Source organism: Schistocerca piceifrons, chromosome 11 (genome assembly GCF_021461385.2).
Source record: "Schistocerca piceifrons isolate TAMUIC-IGC-003096 chromosome 11, iqSchPice1.1, whole genome shotgun sequence".
Lineage (NCBI taxonomy): Eukaryota > Metazoa > Arthropoda > Insecta > Orthoptera > Acrididae > Schistocerca > Schistocerca piceifrons.
This window is the reverse complement of record NC_060148.1, coordinates 133,862,564-133,886,750: the sequence shown is the minus strand read 5'-3', so window position 1 is coordinate 133,886,750 and position 24,187 is coordinate 133,862,564. Positions and strand designations below refer to the sequence as shown.

General features: G+C 41.6%; 1 protein-coding gene across 1 annotated transcript in view; it reads right to left on the bottom strand.

The window, feature by feature from the left end:
• Window positions 1-20,029: 20,029 nt before the first annotated feature.
• LOC124719963 (E3 ubiquitin-protein ligase MIB2) overlaps window positions 20,030-24,187 on the bottom strand; it is a 215,178-nt gene continuing 211,020 nt past the window's right edge. Inside the window, exon 19 of the mRNA XM_047245178.1 lies at window positions 20,030-24,175. Within this exon, the coding sequence (XP_047101134.1) occupies window positions 23,946-24,175 (230 nt within the window). The 3' untranslated portion in view covers window positions 20,030-23,945. The remainder of the gene's footprint in view (window positions 24,176-24,187) is intronic.

Below are 24,187 nucleotides of genomic sequence, written 5' to 3'. Positions count from 1 at the left end.
CTGTGCAGTAGTGGCATACGTAGGGTTAAAAACTCTGAAAAAGAGAGAAATACACCGAAAGTACTGGGTGCATCCAGTGGTGAGTAGTCGGTTGTTGCAAGGAGCGTTTTACGTTATATTTAACGAGCTACGAGAGGATGAAATGAAATTTTTCAACTATTTCCGAATGTCTTTCTCAAGCTTCGATGAATCACATCACACGCTTAGAAACGCTTTACAGAAGCAAGACACGAACACGAGACTCGCTATACCTACAATGGACATGCTGGCTATAATTAAGGTAAGTGAATCCTAATGTGTAAGTATCCTGTCTCAGCCAAAAATTATCTCAGCTAAAATTAAAGAAACCCAGTAATGTCTATCACTAGCTTTAACAACACTTTCATTTCAATTAAAAAAAAAAGATAAGGCGCCATAACTACTAGCATACTACAGTCGTAATGCAGTTGCACGTGTGACGTAACTTAAGAGAGCCAACTTCCGTCACGCCACGAAAACTTCAGGTCCGTTGTACTTCGTTGCGTTACTTTCCTACCCCCACTGCTCCCTGGTGGCAGTATTTCGGAACACGAGCATTCTATCGCAGTTGTCGGGGTGCAATTACAGGTGTATCCCATTTGATTTCAGTGCCTTTTCGCACTGAAGGGCCAGACACTGGTAGACCTGCCTAATGTCGTGTAGGGCCCACGCGAGCACGCAGAAGTGCCGAAACACGACGTGGCATGGCCTCGACTCAGATCTGAACTAGTGCTGGAGGGAAATGACACCACGAATCCTGCAGGGCTGTCCACAAATCAGTACGAGGTGCAGCGAATCTCTTCTGAACAGCACTTTGCAAGGCATCCCAGATATGCTCAATAATGTTCATGTCTGGGGAGTTTGGTGGCCAGCGGAAGTGTTTAAAATTCAGAAGACTGTTCCTGGCGCCACTCTGTAGCAATTCTGGATGTGTGGGGTGTCGCATTGTCCTGCTGAAATTACCCATCAGATTGCACAATGGACATGAATGGATGCAGGTAATCAGACAGGATATTTATTTATGTATCACCTGTCAGAGTCTTATCTAAACGTATCAGAGGTCCTACATCACTCCACCAGCTTGAACAGTCTCATGCTGACATGTAGCGTAAATGGATTCACGAGGTTGTCTCCGTGCCCATACAGGGCGATCGGATTGATACGAATTGAAACGAGACTTGTACGACCAGGCAACATGTTTCCAGCAGTCAGCTCCATTGTCGATGTTGACGGACCCAGGCGACGTATAAAACTCTGTTTTGCGGTATGAGTGACTGAGGGCACACGAGTGGGCCTTCGGCTGCGAAAGCCTATATCGATGGTGTTTCGTGGAATGGTTCACACGTTGCCACTTGTTGATAGCCCAGCATTGAAATCTGCAGCAATTTGCGGAAGGATTGCAATTCTGTCACCTTGAACGGTTCTCTTCAGTCGACGTTGGTCCCGTTATTGCTATATCTGTTTCCGGTTGCAGCGATGTCAGAGATTTGATGTTTTACCGGGTTCCTGATATTCTCGGTACACTAGCGAAATAGTCCCCACTTCATCGCTACCTCTGGGTGCTGTGTCCCATCACTCTTGCACCGGCTACAACACCACGTAAGTCTGGGTAACGTGCCATTGTCGATCTAACAACAGCGCCTCATGCTTGCTGTCTTATACAGGCATTCCCAACTGCAGAGCCATATTCTGACTGTTTACATATCTATTTGAATACCCATGACTATTACAGTTTCTTTGGCGCTTCAGTGTATTTTATTTCTTAAAAATGAAAACAACGTTCTGTTGGCGGACTTACACAGCTGACAGCTGCTAGAACAAGAAGACCAACAACCTATGTTTGATTTTCTGCAGCAATGTGTGTGAGTGTGTGTGTGTGTGTGTGTGTGTGTGTGTGTGCGCGCGCGCAATATTTGCAAATCAATGACGTATCCCACAGTTATAAAAGATTTTTGAATGAATTCGAAAGTTAATATACCAGGTGTACCGGTATGAAATGAGCGTTAAGATACAAATGTGTCGATAGGGAACATTTGTTGTGAACGAGCCTTAAATTTTTTTTGTTTGGTTGGTATGACATCTGTCAAAGATATTTAGTATACATCAAGTCATGGAACATACATCATATATTTTCATCGTGTTAACAGTGTCGAATTTTGTACCAGAAAGTGATGATTTGCGGAAAGCATTGATTTTTTGTTTTCATTTGAAAAAAAGGGCTGCAGAGTCGCATCAAAAATGGCTCTGAGCACTATGGGACTCAACTGCTGAGGTCATTAGTCCCCTAGAACTTAGAACTAGTTAAACCTAACTAACCTAAGGACATCACAAACATCCATGCCCGAGGCAGGATTCGAACCTGCGACCGTAGCGGTCTTGCGGTTCCAGACTGCAGCGCCTTTAACCGCACGGCCACTTCGGCCGGCCAGAGTCGCATCGAATGTTTGTCGAGGCATATGGTGATTGTGCTCTATCAGAAGCAACGTGCAAAAGACGGTTTCAACGGTCCAGAAATAATGGTTTTGATGTAAGAAATGAAGAACGTGGAAGACCACCAAAAAGTTCGAAGACGTCAAATTGCAAGCAATATTGGATGAAGATGATACTTTGAGTCAGAAGCAAATGGCAGCAATGCTAAATGTTGCACAACAAACAATTTCTGGCCGTTTGAAAGCTATGGGAAAGATTCAAAAGTGTGGAAAATGGGTGCCACATGAATTGAATGAAAGACAGATGGAAAACCGAAAAACCATTTGTCAAATTTTGCTTCAAAGACATGAAACAAAGAGAACCAGGGTTCGAGTCTCGGTCGGGGCACACATTTTCAACTGTCCACATCGAGGTATATCAACAACACCTGTCGGCAGCTGAGGGTTTCAGTTAATCATCATTTATTCCAGGGAAAAGCTGCACGGTCTCCAACAGTATCTCTTCTTTCGAGAACAGTTACTGTCTTCGTAAGAAAGAGAATCAATTATGCATCGAATTGTTACTGGCGATGAAAAATGGATTTATTTTAAGAATCCTAAACGAGAAATATCATGAGTTAATCCGGGACAACCATCAACATCGACTGCAAAACCAGATCGATTCGGCAAGGAGACAATGCTCTGTGTTTGGCGGGATCAGAAAGGTGTGGTGTATCACGAGCTTCTAAAACCTGTGAATACTAATCGCTACACAACAAATGATCAATTTAAACTATGCATTGATCGAAAAAAGACCAGAATGGGCCAGAAGACATGGCAAAGTAATTTTTTTACACGACAATGCACCTGCACGCAAAGCAAAACTGGTTCAGGATACAGCCAAAACACTTGGCTGGGAGCTGCTACCCCAGCCGCCGTATCCACCAGACTTGGCCCCTTCCGACTACCATTTGTTTTCATGAATGGGACACGCATTGGCTGAGGAACACTTCGATTCCTACGAAGAAGTCGAAAATTGGGTGTCTCATTGGTTTGCTTCAAAAGCACACAAATTGTCAGAAAGGTGGTCAAAAAGTATAGAAAGCAATGGTCAGTACTTTGAATAATATGTTTTTACTTTTCAATTCAAAATTAGTGTTTCATTTTCACAAAAAAACCCTAATTTCATACCGGAACACCTGGTATTTACCCACAGAAGCAAGTCGAATAAACTTCGTAATTTGTGAGAGCAAGCGTTGTATAAATCCTGGACTGTACGCAGGAAGCAGTTCCAGACTGTGATGTGGCAGCTGTTAAACAATAAGTGAGTTACTCGAAATGCCTGTATCAACGAATATAGGCCGCGCGGGGCAGCCGCAGGGTCCAGGGCGCCTTGTCACGGTTCGCGCGGCTCTCCCCGTGTGTGTTGTCCTTGGCGTAAGTTAGGTTAAGTAGTGTGTAAGATTAGGGACCGATGACCTCAGCAGTTTGGTCCCATAAGACGAATATAACGAGATTCTACACTACTGGCCATTAAAATTGCTACACCACGAAGATGACGTGCTACAGACGTGAAATTTAACCGACAGGAAGAAGATGCTGTGATATGCAAATGATTAGCTTTTCAGAGACGTGGCTGCACGATCCGTTACAGCCGTGCGGATAAGATACCTGTCATCTCGACTGCTAGTGATACGAGGCCGTTGGCGTCCAGCACGGCGTTTCGTATTACCCTCCTGAACCCACCGATTCCATATTCTGCTAACACTCATTGGATCTCGACCAACGCGAGCAGCAATGTCGCGGTACGATAAACCGCAATCGCGATAGGCTACAATCCGACCTTTATGAAAGTCGGAAACGTGATGGTACGCATTTCTCCTCCTTACACGAGGCTTCACAACAACGTTTCACCAGGCAACGCCGGTCAACTGCTCTTTGTGTATGAGAAATCTGTTGGAAACTTTCCTCATGTCAGCACGTTGTAGGTGTCGCCACCGGCGCCAACCTTGTGTGAATGCTCTGAAAAGCTAATCATTTGTATATCACAGCATCTTCTTCCGTCGGTTAAATTTCAAGTCTGTAGCACGTCATCGTCGTGGTGTAGCAATTTTAATGGCCAGTAGTGTATGTTCATTGTGTAGTGCAAATCCTTCTGACGCTTTTGATAGACACTATGGATCAAAAATATCCGGATACCTGGGTGAAAACTACTGGAATTCAATATGGTGATCACCCATCCTTAGCATTGGTGACAGCATCAACTCTCGCAGGCGTATGTTCAATCAGTTGCTGGAAGCTTTCTTGGAGAATGGCAGCCCATTCTTCACGGGGTGCTGCATTGAATAGAGGTATCGATGTCAGTCAGTGAGGCCTGGCACGAAGTCGGCGGTCCAAAACGTGCCAAAGGTGTTCTGTAGGATTCAGGTCAGGACTCTGTGCAGGCCAGTCCATTACAGGGATGTTATTGTCGTGTAACCACTCCGCCAAAGGCCGTGCATTATGAGCAGCGGCTCGATCGTGTTGAAAGATGCAATCGCCACCCCCGAATTGCTCTTCAACAGTGGGAAGCGAGAAGGTGCTGAAAACATGAATGTAGGCCTGTGCTGTGGTAGTGCCACAGAAAACAACAAGGGGTGCAAGCCCCCTCCACAAGAAACACGACCACACTATAACACCACCGCCTCCGAATTTTACTGTTGGCACTACACACGCTGGCAGATGACGTTCACCGGGCATTTGCATTACCCACACCCTGCTATTGTGTCGCCACATTGTGTACCGTGATTCGTCACTCCACAGAACGTTTTTCCACTGTTCAATCGTCCAGTGTTTACGCTCTTTACACTAAGCGAGGGTAGGCGACGTTTGGCATTTACCGGCGTGATATGTGGCTTATGAGCGGCCGCTCAAGTGCTCCAAAGCTTGCAGTATGTCATCTGAGAAGGTCATTTGGTTCAAGATACGTCATTATGTTTGAACTCAAATTATGTTTTACGATTCTACAAGAAATCGATGTCAGTGGTATTGGATGGTACTTTTGTGGATCACTTCTGCTACGCTTCTTGTAGACTGGTCTGACCTTTTCTCAAAGAACTGGGCACGGTTTTTTTGTTTGAAGCATCTCCAGTAAGATTGCACTTAGGAGAGGGCTAATGCAGCCGCAAATTCGGTATAGAATTGATAGGGATTCCCATGGGCCCTGGAGCACTTTTGAGTTTTAACCATTTCAGCTGTTTCTCAACACCACAATCAATATAGGTTATTTTGAGGTTTTTTGTCCTTTGTTTTTTAATTTATAAATCAAAATTTTCAAATAATTGAATATTATTATAGATAAATATAATGAAAGTCATACTGACAGAAATTCTGATTGGAAAAGGAATGATATAAAGAAACAAATGAGACAGTTCACACAGCGATTAAAATGATGTCACAAAGGAACAGAAATAAAAAAAATTACATTGAAAACAAGTAACTGAATGAAAGCGATGATCAAAGCCATTTTGATAAAGCTTTAAAAATTAAGAAAAATTACAGTACTGTTAAGATTTGAACCCACAGCCTCCTACGTGTGAAGCTATTATCCTATCCACTACATCTGCAACCAATCTATGTAATACGACTTTTTTATGTTATTAACCACAGTGTGAAATTCCAACTTTTTTAAGAGTTACTCGTGAATGAGGGCCAACCAGAATGAATGGCTGCAGGTGTGATACCTGGGATCTTAACCTACATCACCGTATATTTGGTTTCAGAAAGTCGATCGCTCTGCTGGGGACCTCTACTTGTAAGCTAAATGTGCCCCCACACGACTGTCCTGTCTCACAACAGATGCTCAGCAAAAATACGTCAAGCTGGAAGATGTGGAGAAAACTGAATCACATCGTAAGAGGTGTAGTACCAGTCAAAACAAATCTTATTAAAGACTAGCGGACCCGACAGACGTTGTGCTGCATGATATTTCAAGCGATTAGGATATTAAACAAAGTATGAAATGAAACACAAATAATATATAATTTCATTATTCTTTATTTTGAAATAACATTAATTTTTCTAAAAACAATTCGTTATAATCAATAATGTTTGTTTAATTTTATCATAATGCGAGTTGATGAACAATATTTTTAGTCAATTCCTGAGGAGTATAAATGAATAAACTTGACGGTTTTCCAATGCGAGAACACGCCACATATAATTGGCCATGTGAAAGGACCGGATTTCTAGATCAAATCCACAAACCGACATTGTTTGACCTTGTGACTTCTTAATGTTGTTGTCGTGGTCTTCAGTCCTGAGACTGGTTTGATGCAGCTCTCCATGCTACTCTATCCTGTGCAAGCTTCTTCATCTCCCAGTAGCTACTGCAACCTACATCATTCTGAATCTGCTTAGTGTATTCATCTCTTGGTCTCCCTCTACGATTTTTACCCACCACGCTGCCCTCCAATGCAAAATTTATGATCCCTTGATGCCTCAAAACATGTCCTACCAACCGATCCCTTCATCTAGTCAAGTTGTGCCACGAACTTCTCTTCTCCCCAATCCTATTCAATGCCTCCTCATTAGTTACGTGATCTACCTATCTTATCTTCAGCATTCTTCTGTAGCACCACATTTCGAAAGCTTCTATTCTCTTCTTGTCCAAACTATTTATCCTCCATATTTCACTTCCATACATGGCTACACTCCATACAAATACTTTCAGAAACGACTTCTTGACACTTAAATCTATACTCGATGTTAACAAATTTCTCTTCTTCAGAAACGATTTCCTTGCCATTGCCAGTCTACATTTTATATCTTCTCTACTTCAACCATCATCAGTTATTTTGCTCCCCAAATAGCAAAACTCCTTTACTACTTTAAGTGTCTCATTTCCTAATCTAATTCCATCAGCATCACCCGATTTAATTTGACTACATTCCATTATCCTCGTTTTGCTTTTGTTGATGTTCATCTTATATCCTCCTTTCAAGACACTGTCCATTCCGTTCAACTGCTCTTCCAAGTCCTTTGCTGTCTCTGACAGAATTACAATGTCATGGGCGAACCTCAAAGTTTTTACTTCTTCTCCATGAATTTTAATACCTACTCCGAATTTTTCTTTTGTTTCCTTTACTGCTTGCTCAATATACAGATTGAATAACATCGGGGAGAGGCAACAACCCTGTCTCACTCCCTTCCCAACCACTGCTTCCCTTACATGCCCCTCGACTCTTATAACTGCCATCTGGTTGTACAAATTGTAAATAGCATTTCGCTCCTTGTATTTTACCCCTGCCACCTTCAGAATTTGAAAGAGAGTATTCCAGTTAACGTTTCCAAAAGCTTTCTCTAAGTCTACAAATGCTAGAAACGTAGGTTTGCCTTTTCTTAATCTTTCTTCTAAGATAAGTCGTAAGGTTAGTATTGCCTCAAGTGTTCCAACATTTCTACGGAATCCAAACTGATCTTCCCCGAGGTCCGCTTCTACCAGTTTTTCCATTCGTCTGTAAAGAATTCGCGTTAGTATTTTGCAGCTGTGACTTATTAAACTGATAGTTCGGTAATTTTCGCATCTGTCAACACCTGCTTTCTTTGGGATTGGAATTATTATATTCTTCTTGAAGTCTGTGAGTATTTCGCCTGTCTCATACATCTTGCTCACCAGATAGTAGAGTTTTGTCATGACTGGCTCTCCCAAGGCCATCAGTAGTTCCAATGGAATGTTGTCTACTCCCGGGGCCTTGTTTCTACTCAGGTCTTTCAGTGCTCTGTCAAACTCTTCACGCAGTATCTTATCTCCCATTTCATCTTCATCCTCTTCCATTTCCATAATATTGTCCTCAAGTACATCGCCCTTGTATAAACCCTCTATATACTCCTTCCACCTTTCTGCCTTCCGTTCTTTGCTTAGAACTGGGTTGCTATCTGAGCTCTTGATATTCATACAAGTGGTTCTCTTCTCTCCAAAGGTCTCATTAATTTTCCTGTAGGCAGTGTCTATCTTACCCCTAGTGAGACAAGCCTCTACATCCTTACATTTGTCCTCTAGCCATCCCTGCATAGCCATTTTGCACTTCCTGTCGATCTCATTTTTGAGACGTTTGTATTCCTTTTTGCCTGCTTCATTTACTGCATTTTTATATTTTCTCCTTTCATCAATTAAATTCAATATTTCTTCTGTTACCCAAGGATTTCTATTAGCCCTCTGCTGCCTTCACTACTTCATCCCTCAGAGCTAACCATTCTTCTTCTACTGTATTTCTTTCCCCTATTCCTGTCAATTGTTCCCTTATGCTCTCCCTGAAACTCTCTACAACCTCTGGTTCTTTCAGTTTATCCAGGTCCCATCTCCTTAAATTCCCACCTTTTTGCAGTTTCTTCAGTTTCAATCTGCAGTTCATAACCAATACATTGTGGTCAGAATCCACATCTGCCCCTGGAAATGTCTTACAATTTAGAACCTGGTTCCTAAATCTCTGTCTTACCATTATATAATCTATCTGATACCTTTTAGTATCTCCAGGATTCTTCCAGGTATACAACCTTGTTTTATGATTCTTGAACCAAGTGTTAGCTATGATTAAGTTATGCTCTGTGCAAAATTCTACAAGGCGGCTTCCTCTTTCATTTCTTCCCCCCAATCCATATTCACCTACTATGTTTCCTTCTCTCCCTTTTCCTACTGACAAATTCCAGTCACCCATGACTATTAAATTTTCGTCTCCCTTCACTACCTGAATAATTTCTTTTATCTCGTCATACATTTCATCAATTTCTTCGTCATCTGCAGAGCTAGTTGGCATATAAACTTGCACAATTGTTGTAGGCGTGGACTTCGTGTCTATCTTGGCCACAAAATGCAATCACTATGCAGTTTGTAGTAGCTAACCCGCACTCCTATTTTTTTATTCATTATTAAACCTACTCCTGCATTACCCCTATTTGATTTTGTATTTATAACCCTGTAATCACCTCACCAAAAGTCTTGTTCCTCCTGCCACCGAACTTCACTAATTCCCACTATATCTAACTTTAACCTATCCATTTCCCTTTTTAAATTTTCTAACCTACCTGCCCGATTAAGGGATCTGACATTCCACGCTCCGATCCGTAGAATGCCAGTTTTCTTTCTCCTGATAACGACATCCTCTTGAGTAGTCCCCGCCCGGAGATCCGAATGGGGGACTATTTTACATCCGGAATATTTTACCCAAGAGGACGCCATCATTATTTAATCATACAGTAAAGCTGCATGCCCTCTTGAAAAATTACGGCCGTAGTTTCCCCTTGCTTTCAGCCGTTCGCAGTACCAGCACAGCAAGGCCGTTTTGGTTAATGTTACAAGGCCAGATCAGTCAATCATCCAGACTGTTGCCCCTGCAACTACTGAAAAGGCTGCTGCCCTCTTCAGGAACAACATGTTTGTCTGGCCTCTCAACAGATACCCCTCCGTTGTGGTTGCACCTACGGTACGGCCATCTGTATCGCTAAGGCACGCAAGCCTCCCCACCAACGGCAATGTCCATGGTTCATGGGGAAGGACTTCTTAATAGTCATGGCAAATGCCAAGCGAATTGGAAATTGCAGACGTCTGAATGGAATGGGTGAGTCTGAAGGGATCATTGGGATTCGTGTCAGGAGAACAACTTCACCTTCAAATTTGCCGTTCAAAATTGTAGCTTCAAGAACATTACCCTTAATTTTTTTTATGACTTATCTTGTACCGTTGTATAGCTTAGGTGCATTTAAATTCTGAAGCAAAACGATAGGTGAGCCAATTGTTAATCGCTAGTTATGTGGTGGCATTTCCGGTAAATCTAGCGAATTCAAAAATTCAACAGGATAGTTGACTGCTTCTTCAGGATCGGTAACTGTGTCGATCGATTTGCCGGGCAATGACTGTTGTATTTTGAAGTTAATAGCGTCAACATTTTTGCAGCTAAAATAGCTCGTTCATGAAGCTACGCATGATTAATATAATGTTCGTGGCGTTGCTCTTGACTTTCATTATCACGTCTGATTGCATCCTGGTTTCTTAAATTTTCATTGTCCGTCAAGTGTACTTCTGCCGATCTATTTAACCGACGGTTCTGGACTAATTGTGAATTCCGAGTCCGTCGACCAATATTTCCTCCTCGTCCACGAATATGTGGCATTGTTTTATGTACGTAACTTATATGTGAATATAATACACTTAATATTCACTAAAATGCAACACCTGAAATATCAAAAGACACCGTGCAAAAAATTAAAATGTCAAAATAACGAAACACGCATAATATAATACACTCAAATTAAAATGTCGAAAAATAAACGAAATCCTATGCACGTGTTATATCTGAATATAATATGCTCAATATTGCACACAAAAATGCAACGCCACCTACCGCGCTGATTTAAGAATGTAAATTTTCCATGCCTCCACTTGAATGCACACACAAAAATTCATTCAAGTTGATCCAGCCGTTTAGTTGCAGTATAGATAAATAACCTAGATACCGACTACAGCACCATCTGCCGGGCTCATCTGTGACTCTAAACCATCCAGGGCGCCACCCAAACGCGCACAAATAATTCATTCAAATAGGTCCAGCCGTTTAGGAGTAGTTCAGTGACACACACATGTACAGTAGAATTATATATATAAAGATGAAGCAAACAACAGATTTGATTGTGGTGAAGTCCAGGACATTGAAGATCAACTGCAGTGCCGCAACTGCCCCACAACATGTATTCTTGATAACTCATGGCTTAAGATGAAAGATGCTCTGGACATGGTGTAAGAATACGAGTAAAGATAGATGTAACGGAACTTGAATAGCGTATTTGCCTCTATTGGTTACGGTAGAGAGATCGATCTTTCGGCCCTGTCTGTATATTTATGTATAATATTGCGCGAATAAAGGCTGGGCAAGCGTAAAGCTATCGTTAAAAACGCACGCCGCGCGATTTGGTCGGTCATAATAATAATATCATGCTTTTGAATACAATTAAAATATAACTGCGGTACCTGTTTAGTGTAACTGGAAATAATATGTAGTAAATTAATGAGGTCTCTTCAGTTCCGGCGTGATTGGGCACTCAATCTCACCTGAAGATAGCGGCCAGATCGTCCGCCGAAATATCGTGTTGTCATCAGGACGATGGAACCCGGCTGCAAACCCGTGGAAATCATCAGTATTTGATACGCCGGGAAAATGTACGCTATCGCAGGATCACTATAGTCATCCTTTTTTGAAAGCAGTGCCTAAACAACAATACAGGGGACAGGTTGAAAGCGTGCATTTAGTTGTCAGATATGCAAAGCTCAGTTAAATATAAGTGGGGTGTTACTTTTCGAAGCTCTGTTGTTAAGTTGCCCGAGTATACTCGGGATCTAAAGTTTCTGCCAAAATAATAATAAACGAGATAACTCGGGGGTTTTATGTTAAGGGTTTATTTACTTATTTTTTTACAGTAATTGTTATTCCTCATGTGAACGGTTTACATCAACAATCGCGCCTGGCTAGGTATCTGCTGTTTTCTCACCTGCCATCGACCTAAGATAACTGCAGAACGTAAGTGGGTCAACGAATATGAGTGGCCGACAGTGGGGAAAATACTAATAAAGTTTGAAAGTAAATTATCGGGGTAACTGAAAAATGTCGCAACCTCTAAACAGTTTGCAGTTGTCAGTTTGTCAAAGGCCTCTAAGTAATATATTCTGTACTACATCTGTGACACAATCTTCCAATTGGAAACTGAAATGGAATTCACATTCAGAAGACGAAGGCATTCTAAATGGGACCACAAAATTCTGAAATACAAGAAACTGGGGGCTGTCTGAGTATAGTGCAAATTACAGTTTATCAGCACCAGAAATTTCTGATTCACCAGGCATCCACATTAAATCTTTCCCGTATACGGTGATAACAATAAACGCTCAAAGGGAAGAGTCTCAACGTATTCCAGCCAAAAAATTGTGACATACGAAAAACAGCCTGGTGACTACTTTTTTTCCAGTTCTACACACAAACTCTAACTGATGATTGGCGCACACAACTATACATTTAGGATTCAATTGTTAATAAATTACTATGTTAAAATTCGTGAGGTATTAGCATTTTCTCCTGCTCTATATAAACTGTGTTTTACCAAAATAGTGGTTTCATTTATAAGACTATTCTGTAAGGAGCAGAACGTAATACAGCACTGTGTTTCAGAGAAAATTTTTGAAAATTTTGAATTAGAAAGTTATTCCTCTAGAAAAATGAAATTATTCTACACAGTCAGAAGACATGCACAACTAACATCTTCACAGCCAAGTTCAAACGATATAATCTGGCTATACGGTGAACAGTTAGATGAAAAATCATAAAATATTTGTTGCTATTCTATAATAAAGTTACATAAAAAGTTTATTTATTCTGTTGTAGAGGCTGGTAGAGGCATGCTTATTCAAATACAGAGAGATGCAAACAGGCAGAATGTGGCGCTGTGGTTGGCAGCACCTATATAAGACGACAGTTACTGCTGCTACTGTGGCAGGCTATCAAGATGAATATGATGTTGCAGTCGGCGCAAGAGCGATGGAACAGAGCATCTCTGACACAGTAATGAAGTCGGGATTTTCCTGTACAACCATTTCACGAGTGTACCGTGAATATCAGGATCCGGTAAAACATCAAATCTCCTACATTGCCGTGGCCAGTAAAAAATCCTGAAAGAACTGGACCAACTACAACTGAAGAGAATCGTTCAACATGACAGAAGTGCAACCCTTCTGCAAATTGCTGCAGATTTCAATGCTGCGTCATCAACAAAAGACAGTGGGCAAACCATTCAACGAAACATCGATATAGGCCCAAATGGTTCAAATGCCTCTGACAGGGTATGTACGTGGACAAGGACAAAAAATTCCCGGATATTTCCCCGTTAAAAATACACTTTCTCCCGGGTGAAAATACACTTTTTCCGTGTTAAGTGACAGTATACTCTTCTTCGGCACAGTAAAACTCATCAATCCTTTGAATGTTTATGGTTTTACATACCGGAGTAGAATTTCCCGACACTTTAGAAAACGAAATTCAGGGAGGGATGGGGGGGAACACGTTTTGGAAGACCTTTGATGTGCAGAAATATGTACGCGGCATATTTTCGTGTTACGAAGGTATAAATTTGAATTCCACCAAACACCGCATGTTACTTTCCAAAACTTTGAAATCGAGATTGCGATGCGCGTTTGTAAGACAGTCATAGATCATGTCACGTGATCTCGTCAGCTGATAGCAGCATAGGACACGTGATGTAGTCAGCCAATATCAAGATCACTCTTAAGTAGCGCGAACACACAAATAAGAAAAGTTCATGGTTTAAATTAATATACATAGCATTCACATATAATATTGGTCCCTAAGATTAATAAGCTGGAAGAGAAGCTAAGCTTCCACTACTATAAAATGTTGATCTTTTTTGCACGTGTTACACCTTAAGAACATCACACAAATGTGCCAGTAAAATTTTTAATAACGACGTAAATGTCTGATCTTCTGGGCTCGAAATTGTTGGAAATGGTGGTCCTCAAAGGGTTGATTTTTAAATCAGAGTCAAACGCTTTGTAATTTAAGAAATTCATCGTACATTCTCGCACATAGTTCATCTTGAGTAAAAGGAAACCTGCTTTGAATGTCACGCTTTTCAAACCACCATTCACAATATTTTCCCGCGAGCTGTTAGAAATAGGTTCGTTTTAGCAGTTGCAAGTGAGCGCCAGATAACAGGCGTCACCGCGATTGTGCAGCTACGATGACGCAGGAAGGCCATATGTTCGTACGTGTAAAACATTAAAAGATCTTACGTATGTCATAGAAGAAACAAGACATCAGACGATACTTCAAGAGCGTCGGAATTTCATGAACCATACTAAAACGAAGAATTCGCCTTAAAATGCACAATCGTATGTAAATTTTCTTGGAGTACCAGTACTGTACTATCTCATGTTTGGTTCTTTATCGTGGCATAATGCCATACGTGCACTTGAAATGCAGCGAACAGTTGAAACTAGCCAATAGTGTGAAATTAAACACTTCGTTTGAAATAAATTGTGTGCCTCAGCAGAAAAGATTAATTTTAAGCCAAATATCTTTAGCAAACCGGCAAAAGTAACTTCATTGTTCTGTAAGCCGATTAATGCTTGACTGTCACAGAAAGGTGGAAATAAAATCTGAAACTAGTAACATATTTTAGCCTTCCGTAACTACGCGAACGTATTTTAATTCATTTGGTAGCTCCCGGCCACAAAAATCCGTTTGTTATCATTTAACGCGAGAGCAATAAACGAACAGGAAACAACAAAACCATTGGAGGTAAACACAGGTCACGTGGTGACTCCCACCCCAACTCAGACTGCTGTGTGCATCAGCCCCAGATTTACTGTATTTCCGAACCGGGGCAATATTAAGTAGTGGCGGCCAGCCACACTGCTGTAACCAGAAGTCGTAGGAGACGTTACTCATACGCGACTCAACTGCTCATGCTCAACAGCCCGCCCACAACAGCTCAAACGAATCTAATTTAAGCAGTTGTCACGTCACGCTCATCGGGGGCAATTTGTTGTTATAAAGAATTGCACAGTCTTCTTAAAGCCTTTGACACACTTTGCTGTTGGCAGACACTGGTATGAGCACTGTTTCTTTTTTTGTATAAGGCACATTTCCTTTGCAATGCATGTTTTACTTTCGTTTTTATTTTTCTCTCGTTCACGTTTTGTTGCTGCAGTATTACTCTGCAGTAGCGGGATACAGTAATATCCTTTGTTAGAGTATTGGTTCTTACCAGTCAAAATCACAAAAATTTAACTGAAAACTACAACAATGAAAGTTTCCCGCAATTCTAAAGAATTCCCGGGTTTTTCCCGGTTTTCTCCCAGATGAAAAAATTCCCGGGTTTTTCCCGGTTCATATACACCCTACTCTGAGCACTATGGTCAGTCCCCTAGAACTTAGAACTACTTAAACCTAAGGACGTCACACACATCCATGCGCGAGGCAGGATTCGAACCTGCGACCGAAGCGGTTGCACGGTTCCAGACTGAAGTGCCTAGAAGCGCACGGCCACAACGGCCGGCTGAAGGCCCGCTCGTGTACCCTTAATGACTGCACAACACAAAGCTTTACACCTCACCTGGGCCCGTCAACGACATTGGTGACTGGAAACATGTTGCCTGATCGGACAAGTCTCGTTTCGAATTGCATCAAGAGGATGGACGTGTATGGGTATGGAGACAACCTCATGAACGCATGGACCCTGCATGTCAGGAGGCAGAGGTTCTGTAATGGTGTGGGGTGTGTGCAGTTGGAGTTATATGGTATCCCTGAATACGTTTAGAGACGACCCTGACAGGTGACACGTACGTAAACACCCTGTCTGATCACCTCCATCCATTCACGACCACTGTGCATTTTGACAGACACTGGCAATTCCAGCAGGACAACGTGACACCCCACACATCCAGAATTGCTACAGAGTGGCTCCAGGAACACTCTTCTGAGTTTGAACACTCCTGCTGGCTGCCAAACTCCCCAGACATAAACATTATTGACCATATCTCTGATGCTTTCCAACATGTACCCCCTCGTACTGTTACAGATTTATGGGCAGCCCTGCACGATTCATGGTGTCAATTCCCTCCAGCACTACTTGAGACGTTAGTCAAGTCCATGTCATGCCGTGTTGCGGCACTTCTGTGGGCTCGCAGGGTCCTACACAATATTAGGCAGATGTATCAGTTTCTTTGTCTCTTCAGTGTATATCCTCTTCTTCGTGCATCAAATATTTCCTTGTCTTTGATAAATAAATTTGTAAATATAATGACCTGGGTGTGTGTTACTTAATATTTCAAATACTGTCGATTCATTATAGTATTCAGTAGTAACACGGACAAAACAGAAAGGACTTTTTATATGTTGGCACATCAACTACATTATTTAATATGATATACTACTCAAGGTTTCTTTATTTTCCGTTGAGGACCTGCAGTATTGGGCAGCAAGCACTAAAATTAAAACATTACAATTATTTTCTGATACATTTTCTTTTATTACTTGATGACGAATCGGAATGAGAGACATATAATACTTATTCAAGTACAACATCCATTTTGTATTGTCGGTAACAAATTCCATGTTTCAAAAAAACATCTGATGCCAATCTGCAGTAACATTTATAACTACCTTTTAGTACATCATTACAGTTAAAACAACTGCATGTGAGAGACTTTTCACCGGAGAAAGCAGCTGCTTTATAGCTTTAACAATTGGAGAGAACTTCATTTAACATGGCGACGCACAGCTGAATCTCTGCTGTAAAAGTATGTGGTATTTGGCACGTAAATATTCTTTCTCACTTTAACACAACACATGGCTATTGGGTACATGGTAAGCCCGTCTGCTGCAGCTTGCAATGCCTGCGAATCACACACAAACTTAGGAATAAACACTTCACTGCCATGACTGAAAGAGCAGATAGAAGTTCAGATGTGAATATAATTACACTTTAATCAAATAGTTCCAAAAACATACAATCACAACAAATAAATGGATGACACAAGATTACAGTACTCACCTCTTATTTTTAATACTTTTATGGATGAAATCACTAAGACCAGAAAACCAATCTTAATGTAAAACACACACACACACACACACACACACACACACACACACACACACACACACACACACTGTTTTCCATTGTCTGTACACCAACATTAAAATAAATGTTATCTACAAGGTGAAATCTGTATTCTGTGTAAAATTTGTAACCAATATAATCTGAAAATTTTCAAGAAGGTGACTAAATTTATTGCATTCATTGGAAACAATTCTGAAATAAAAATGATGTGAATGCGGACAAAATAAAACTGAATAATTTGAGGTGTGGCATTACTAATAAACATGGCACGGCACAGACAAAAAGTTGTAAAAGCTGAGACTGTAAGCAGAAATTCTCATGTAGATATATTAAGGGATACTGGGGAAGCACATAAACAAATGAGAGTTACAATTTGTAACACAAATCTGTTCTAACAGCACTGTATATAATGACTAGAGAAGCATGTACTATACATTTCTCAGAACAGTGAAAGGGTGTATCGGCTTTATTAAGAAACTACTTGGGGGAAAAAAAGGTATGGTCTAAGAAACAAAGTTCAAGAGGAGAAAAGGAATTGAAATAAACGCATTACAAAAATGAGTAGCGAGAGATAAGCTCCCGAAATAGAAACCTGTACAATTAGAGGGTGAAGTCAAGAAAAATGTTACAACAATTTCTGACAACAGATTAACTTTTTTGTGGTCTGGAAGCATGCTTATCCCTTCCTATTAGAAACATTGTTTAAACAGTGAAACCACATTTATACATTTCTCAGCTCTACGTTTTTTGCTTTTGTATGTTGTACACTGTGCACTTTTTCGATTTTACACGCAGAGTTACCCCACTTTCACATTTTCCATTTATATGTTTTTGCACTTTTACGCTATTATTTTTACTCCTTCACAGTCATTTTTGTAAGACTTATATAATATAAAGACCAAGAAATCATCTCGAAACATTTTGTATATAGTGTGGCGAGCGATTATTGGTTTGCCGTCTGCATCCAAAGTCGCAGTTATTATCGCGGGTCTTGGCTACAGTACACGTGGCGACACTGTTGTTGTTGACCTTGTGACAGTTGGTTTCAGATCGTATAACTTGGTGGAACATTGCTCCAATAGCTGCCTTCACACGACGCCACTCGGGGGAAGGGATGGTGCTGTTGGTTGGCCAGGCAGCGAGTAGCCATTTATGAACAGTCAGCACGAGACATCAGCAAAAACAGCAGCAGCAGCAGCATCGAAGTTGCTCACAGCAACAGCTAAACCTGTTCTCAGTTGTTGCACAAAGTGTTGTGCCGTGTGAATGCGTGAACACTGCAGACTACCACTTCTCAATGACGTCATCTCACGGAGTCCTAAGGAGGGGGAATACGGCCTGCAGTACAATACATTCCAGTGCCACTAGATGGGTGTGTAAGTAGGTGGAGAGCACACCAAGTGAAACAGTGTTTTTGTAAGGGGTGAACTCAATTTGTTTAGTGTAGTTTCCAATTTTTATGCATGCGAAAATGATGAGATTGTCACGAAGAAATAGATGACGTCTTTCTACACAGGAGAAAGTCATTGTAATTGAAGAAGTGCAAAGAAGTACTTGTGAACCTAAAGTGGGCACTGCAAAGCGTCTGAAAATCCAATATTCTACCTTAACTACCATACTGACTACTGAAACTTGGATACGATCTAGTGGTTCGAAAGCCGGACAAAGTAATGAGAAACGCATGCGTATCCGAAATGGAAAGTTTGCAGATGTGGGAAAAAATGCCAACAGACTCGGTTTCAGAAACAGCGTGCTGGTAATGTACCTATTTCAGGTGCAATACTGAAAGAAAATGCCTTAGAATTCGCAAAAAAGTTAAATGTGGAAAACTTTCGTGCTTCTACTGTTTGGTGTTGCACCGCTTCAAAGTAAGATGTGGCATTACTGGCCACAGAGTTCGTGGGGAGGCTAACAGTGTGAATAATGTCACCGTAGAATGTCGGAAAGAGTGTGATCTCCCAAGTGTAATTGCAAGGTGCAGTTTGAAAGTTATTTACAACACAGATGAAACAGGACGTTTTTTTAACTTGTGCCTGACAAAAAATTGGCGTTTAAGGGCAATCCCTGCTTTGGGGGAAAGAGAAGCAAGCGAAGAATGGTCATACCCTTAACCGTAAACGCAGATGGCCGATGATTGCGAAGTCGGCGAAGCCTCGATGTTTCGAGGGCATAAAGTCGTATACCACCAAGTACGAGTCGAAAGAAATTGTGGATGGCTGCAAACCTCTTCAAAGGTCACCCTGCTAAGCTTAACACCTGCATGTGTCGTCATAAGAGGAAACTACTGTACTTTTGCTTCTACGCAATAGTTCGGCTCATTCTCCGGCACTACAGTTCGGCAACATAGACCTGGTAGTTTTTCCAACAAATTGCACGAGCACCTCTGGACCTGGGTATCATTGCTGCCACAAGAGCAAAGTAGACAAAAATGCCGGTTCATCACGTCATCGCACATCTCGACAGTGGGAAGGAAGATCCTAAACTGGATATGATGCAGATAAACCAAAGAATAGCATCATAGGCTGGGACACACTTTACACATATGTTACGTTTGTACAGCATTCTCTGTCAATTCTATCTGAACTTCACTAAAATTTTTATAATACCACTAGCAACTAAATTAAATTCAGCACAGATATGTAAATGTAGCTTTTTAATTTATTTTTCTTATCCAGGCAATGCCGTACATAAGGAATGCTTGGGATCAATTGAAGCCATACACAATACCCAACTCCTTTTGAAAAATTGACATCACAGAAGATGAAACTGAAGCCGACTCCAAAGATGCTGAACATTTTGACGTAGATTTCAATATACCAGAAGATGATGAATAAATGATGACTAACTGAAAACCTCAGCTGCCGACAGGTGTTGTCGATACACCTCGATGTGGACAGCTGAAAATGTGTGCCCCGACCGGGACTAGAACCCGGGATCTCCTGCTTACATGGCAGACGCTCTATCCCTCTGAGCCACCGAGGACACAGGGGATAGCGCGACTGCAGGGACTTATCCCTTGCACGCTTCCCGTGAGACTCACATTCCCAACTGTCCACAATTCTACATACATAATGTAGCTTACAGACAGTTGCCCATTCACTCATTACTCGCGCACGCTTTGTCGATTCCCGTAAGAGTTTGGGCAACCTGTGCACATTAGCACCGACGAAGGTCAATGGCTGGGTAGCCTTTAACTACACATACGAAGACAGTAACTTGAATGACTGGGCTCGTATTTCAAATGGAACTGATTTTGGTGATTGTGATGCTGGTACTGCTATGTGTTGTGTACAAAGTGAGGAGGAAATAAAGTAGCAGTGCAAGTATCAGCTGAAATAAATATTTTTGGGGAATCCAAAGAATTGGATGGTGGACCTGTGGACCCTCCCAGTCAGTCAGAAGCACTTACTGCATTGCAAGTAACACAACGTTACACAAGATTAGGGATGACAAGATGTGCACAGTGACTGCATATGAAATCTTGACTTATGACTGCAGTATTGCTTCCAAAAAACAAACCACAATTGATTCATTCTTTAGGCCTAAATAACTTTAATTTCCCATAACTTAGATATAAGCTGAGCTACTGTACCCATTACTGTACAATATATTTGTATTTTATTTGTACACACTTGACTTTAATAGAAGTATATTAAAAAGTTTCATTTTAACATTAATCCAACTTGCACATTTACTTTATCATCTCCCTTCAAAATGTATAAATGAGGTTTTACTGTATTAATAGCTTGCAAGGACAGAATTTTCTGACAGAAAAATTGTAAAAATGCCACCTTCTAATAGCAGCACCTTCACATTATCAGAATTCACCGTACAATTTCACATTTACTATGTGAACGAGAAATACGACAGAAGTGCTGAAATATACAAAAAATGCCTGAATTGTGTTATAATAGATGACAAATAAATCAGAACTGTTTATAATGCACAGAGGGCTTGGCAAGGAAGCATGCACTCCACAGTGTTTTTTAATATAGCTGTGGACAACAACATATGGAAAGTTCGCCAAGGGCCAACAGCAGATGATATGAAAATCATAGCATATGCGGATTAATGATAATTCAGGAAGTAAATGAGCAGAATTTCGAAGAGCAACCAAACACCTGACAGAGAGTAATTGAAGAAGTGGGAATGGAAATAAGCTTTACAAAAAGTGAAGTAATGAAAATTGGCAGGAAAAGTGAAAACATGAAAGATGTAACTCACAATGGAAAAATTATTAAAGTAGTAGATGCTTTCAAGTATCTAGGAAGAAAATGAACCCGAAAGGAAACGTCAAGGATGAATTTTAGGAGAGAAAGGAAAATTGTTCAAAATTTTATTATTTTGTATCCGACATAATTAGAAACTGGAAAATAACTGCCAGAGCAAAGATCGTGATATACAAGTCATATTTTCTTCCCATTTTGACCTACGGATCAGAATGTTGCACTTGACAAAGAAAGATCTGTGCAGAATACAAGCAACAGAGATACAATTTCTACAAGGAATCCTCGGTAAGGCACAAAGAGACAGGATAAGAAATGAAATAATACAAAATCCCCTGCTGACCAAGTCCCTAAAAACCAAATGGTTTGGTCACATTAAAAGAATGGGACCTGGAAGGCCATGGACAAGATGGAGAGACTCAGTGAAGGATGGCGTGAACCAAAAAGGATTGCAATGGGAGGAGATGCTAAATGAGACTGTGGGAGAAAAGAGAAGCTTAGAAGAGGCTCTGTGAATGACCTGCATAAGGAGAATCATGTCAGGAAGAAGAAGTGTTGAAATGATGAGGGGACATCACTTTGGCATTAAATTTGGATATTTTAGAACTAAGGTGGTCTGTGATCATAAATGAGAATTAGGACAGCCATAAATTAGGACTACACTTGCAGCATGACTGATAATACGTTATTTGCCTAAGCCCACCTCACGTGTTTGGAATGTTGCACGAATTGACACGACAGCATTCATAAACTGTCACTTTTGCATCTTTTATTTGACTGTGAAGAATGAATTTTTTGACTCTGCTCCTCTGGCCTTTGATTTCAATTCATAAGGCTATAAAATCACTACACCCCAGCATTTCCAATCATACATAGGAATTGGGAAAAGAGATACTCATGCTTCGGAAGAATGTTTGCAACTGCAATAAGCTATTTCCCTTACAGTGGGAAGACTTATACCTGTAAGCTTAGACAAGTGTGTCCTACGACCCGAATAAGGAAAAATAACACTATTTAATGCCTTGTCATTGACAATATCATTAAAGATGAACCACAGGCCTAGATTGGGAAGAAAATCAGCAGGGTCCTTTGCAGAGAAACTGTCCCAGCACTCACATAATGGAGTCTCGGGAAATGTCAGAAAAGCGACACTGAGATGGCCAGAGACAGAAACCAGTTCCTTACGAATGTGAGCCTACTGTGCTAACTGCTGTTTTTCATCTGAAAGAACTATTACAAGCGATAGTATGTACAAAAACAATGTCAAGAGAGTGACTGTTTTCAATGGTAAAAACAAACTGTGTAACACACACACACACACACACACACACACACACAGAAAGAAAAAGAAAGGGAGGAAGAAAAAAAAATCACATACCACGAAGGAGTCTGTAATGAGGAATTGCAGTTTAACAGCTGTCCGGTATGCAGCTTCCTGTTTATGTGCCTATCTGTACACAAGGCTTACCACTGTTTGTATTCCGGCTAGGAATTTCCACTGCTGAGGAAAGAATCTCTCTTTCAAATCTGAGCACCCACTGCATTTGACTGAGTAAGTGCCAAGGTAAATAAAATTCTAATTCACAACCTGGATGGCACACAATATCACTCCTGCATGTAGTACAAAATGACACTCTAGCTTTGCCGTCGAGCTTGCACCGGGCGAAACGCTACTTCTGCTTTTGTAGCGACATTTGTTCTTAAAAAATGTGTCTACTAACTTCATTCTAATTAATATACTTACAGTTAAAACTTTTTAAACCTAAATCTCTCTCTCTCACTCTCATTCACACACAAACACACACACACACACACACACACACACACACACACACACACACACACACACACACACACACACACACCATAGTAAACCACAGAATGTGATACAACAATCCACTCAGTCAGTACAGACTACCCTACACACAGAAAGAGAACAATGACACAAAACCTATGTTGCAATGCCCAATCAGTCAACAGTATTTCATATCGTACTGAGACATATAATTCAACTGCTGCCAAACTCATTATTGTAGTGACTTTCCCCAAAGGCAGGCGAGTTACTGTGCAGCGAAAGCAAAACTTTTTTTCTCGAATGGTAAACATGCAGTGCAAGTCTCGGCTGCACTCGAGTGGCACTGCACTATTCGTAACACCACTGTACAGCTGCCCGCACAGTCTCACCGAGATTCTCTCACTCCGCGTCAGACTGCATCGTGACGGAGACCTTACGTGACGACACACTATTTCCTGTCGAGTGAGACTCTTCCCGGTAAAAATAAAAAGTGTACGCACACACACGCCGTGGCTTTACCGGCGCAACGAGTGGGGCGCCGCAATCGTTTCTATCGCCTGGTGATGCACCGGGACACTGTAGACTCCACCTGCAGGCCTTTGACGGTAGAAGCTGGCAGGACGCAACTGTCTCGTGGAATACGTGACGGGTAGCCTGTACAGGTTTATCTCCGACGTTACAGATTTGCGACACCCGTGACACGTGGCCGGCACCGGTTTCTCTCTCACTCTACTACCTCACGACGCACGTAGCAGGTGGCCCGGTACAGGTTTTCGACGTACGTCGTAGTCTCGGCCGAGCACCAGTTTTCCGCGTCACGGCCCCGAGGCGGGCAGCCTAGTACAGGTTTATCTTGCGCGTTATGGTCTTGCGGCACATGTGGCAGGTGCGCAGCGTGGCCGAGCAGGGGGCGCAGGCGCCGTGGCCGCACAGGAAGGCGACGTTGCGCCGCCGCTCCATGCATATGGAGCAGCAGTGCGTCTCTTCGATTTCGGCAATCTTCGACTCGAGGTAGCGCAGTCTCTCGGCACTCGGGTGTCGTGACTTGCAGGCGATGGTGCGCCCGTCTGTGGAGGAAA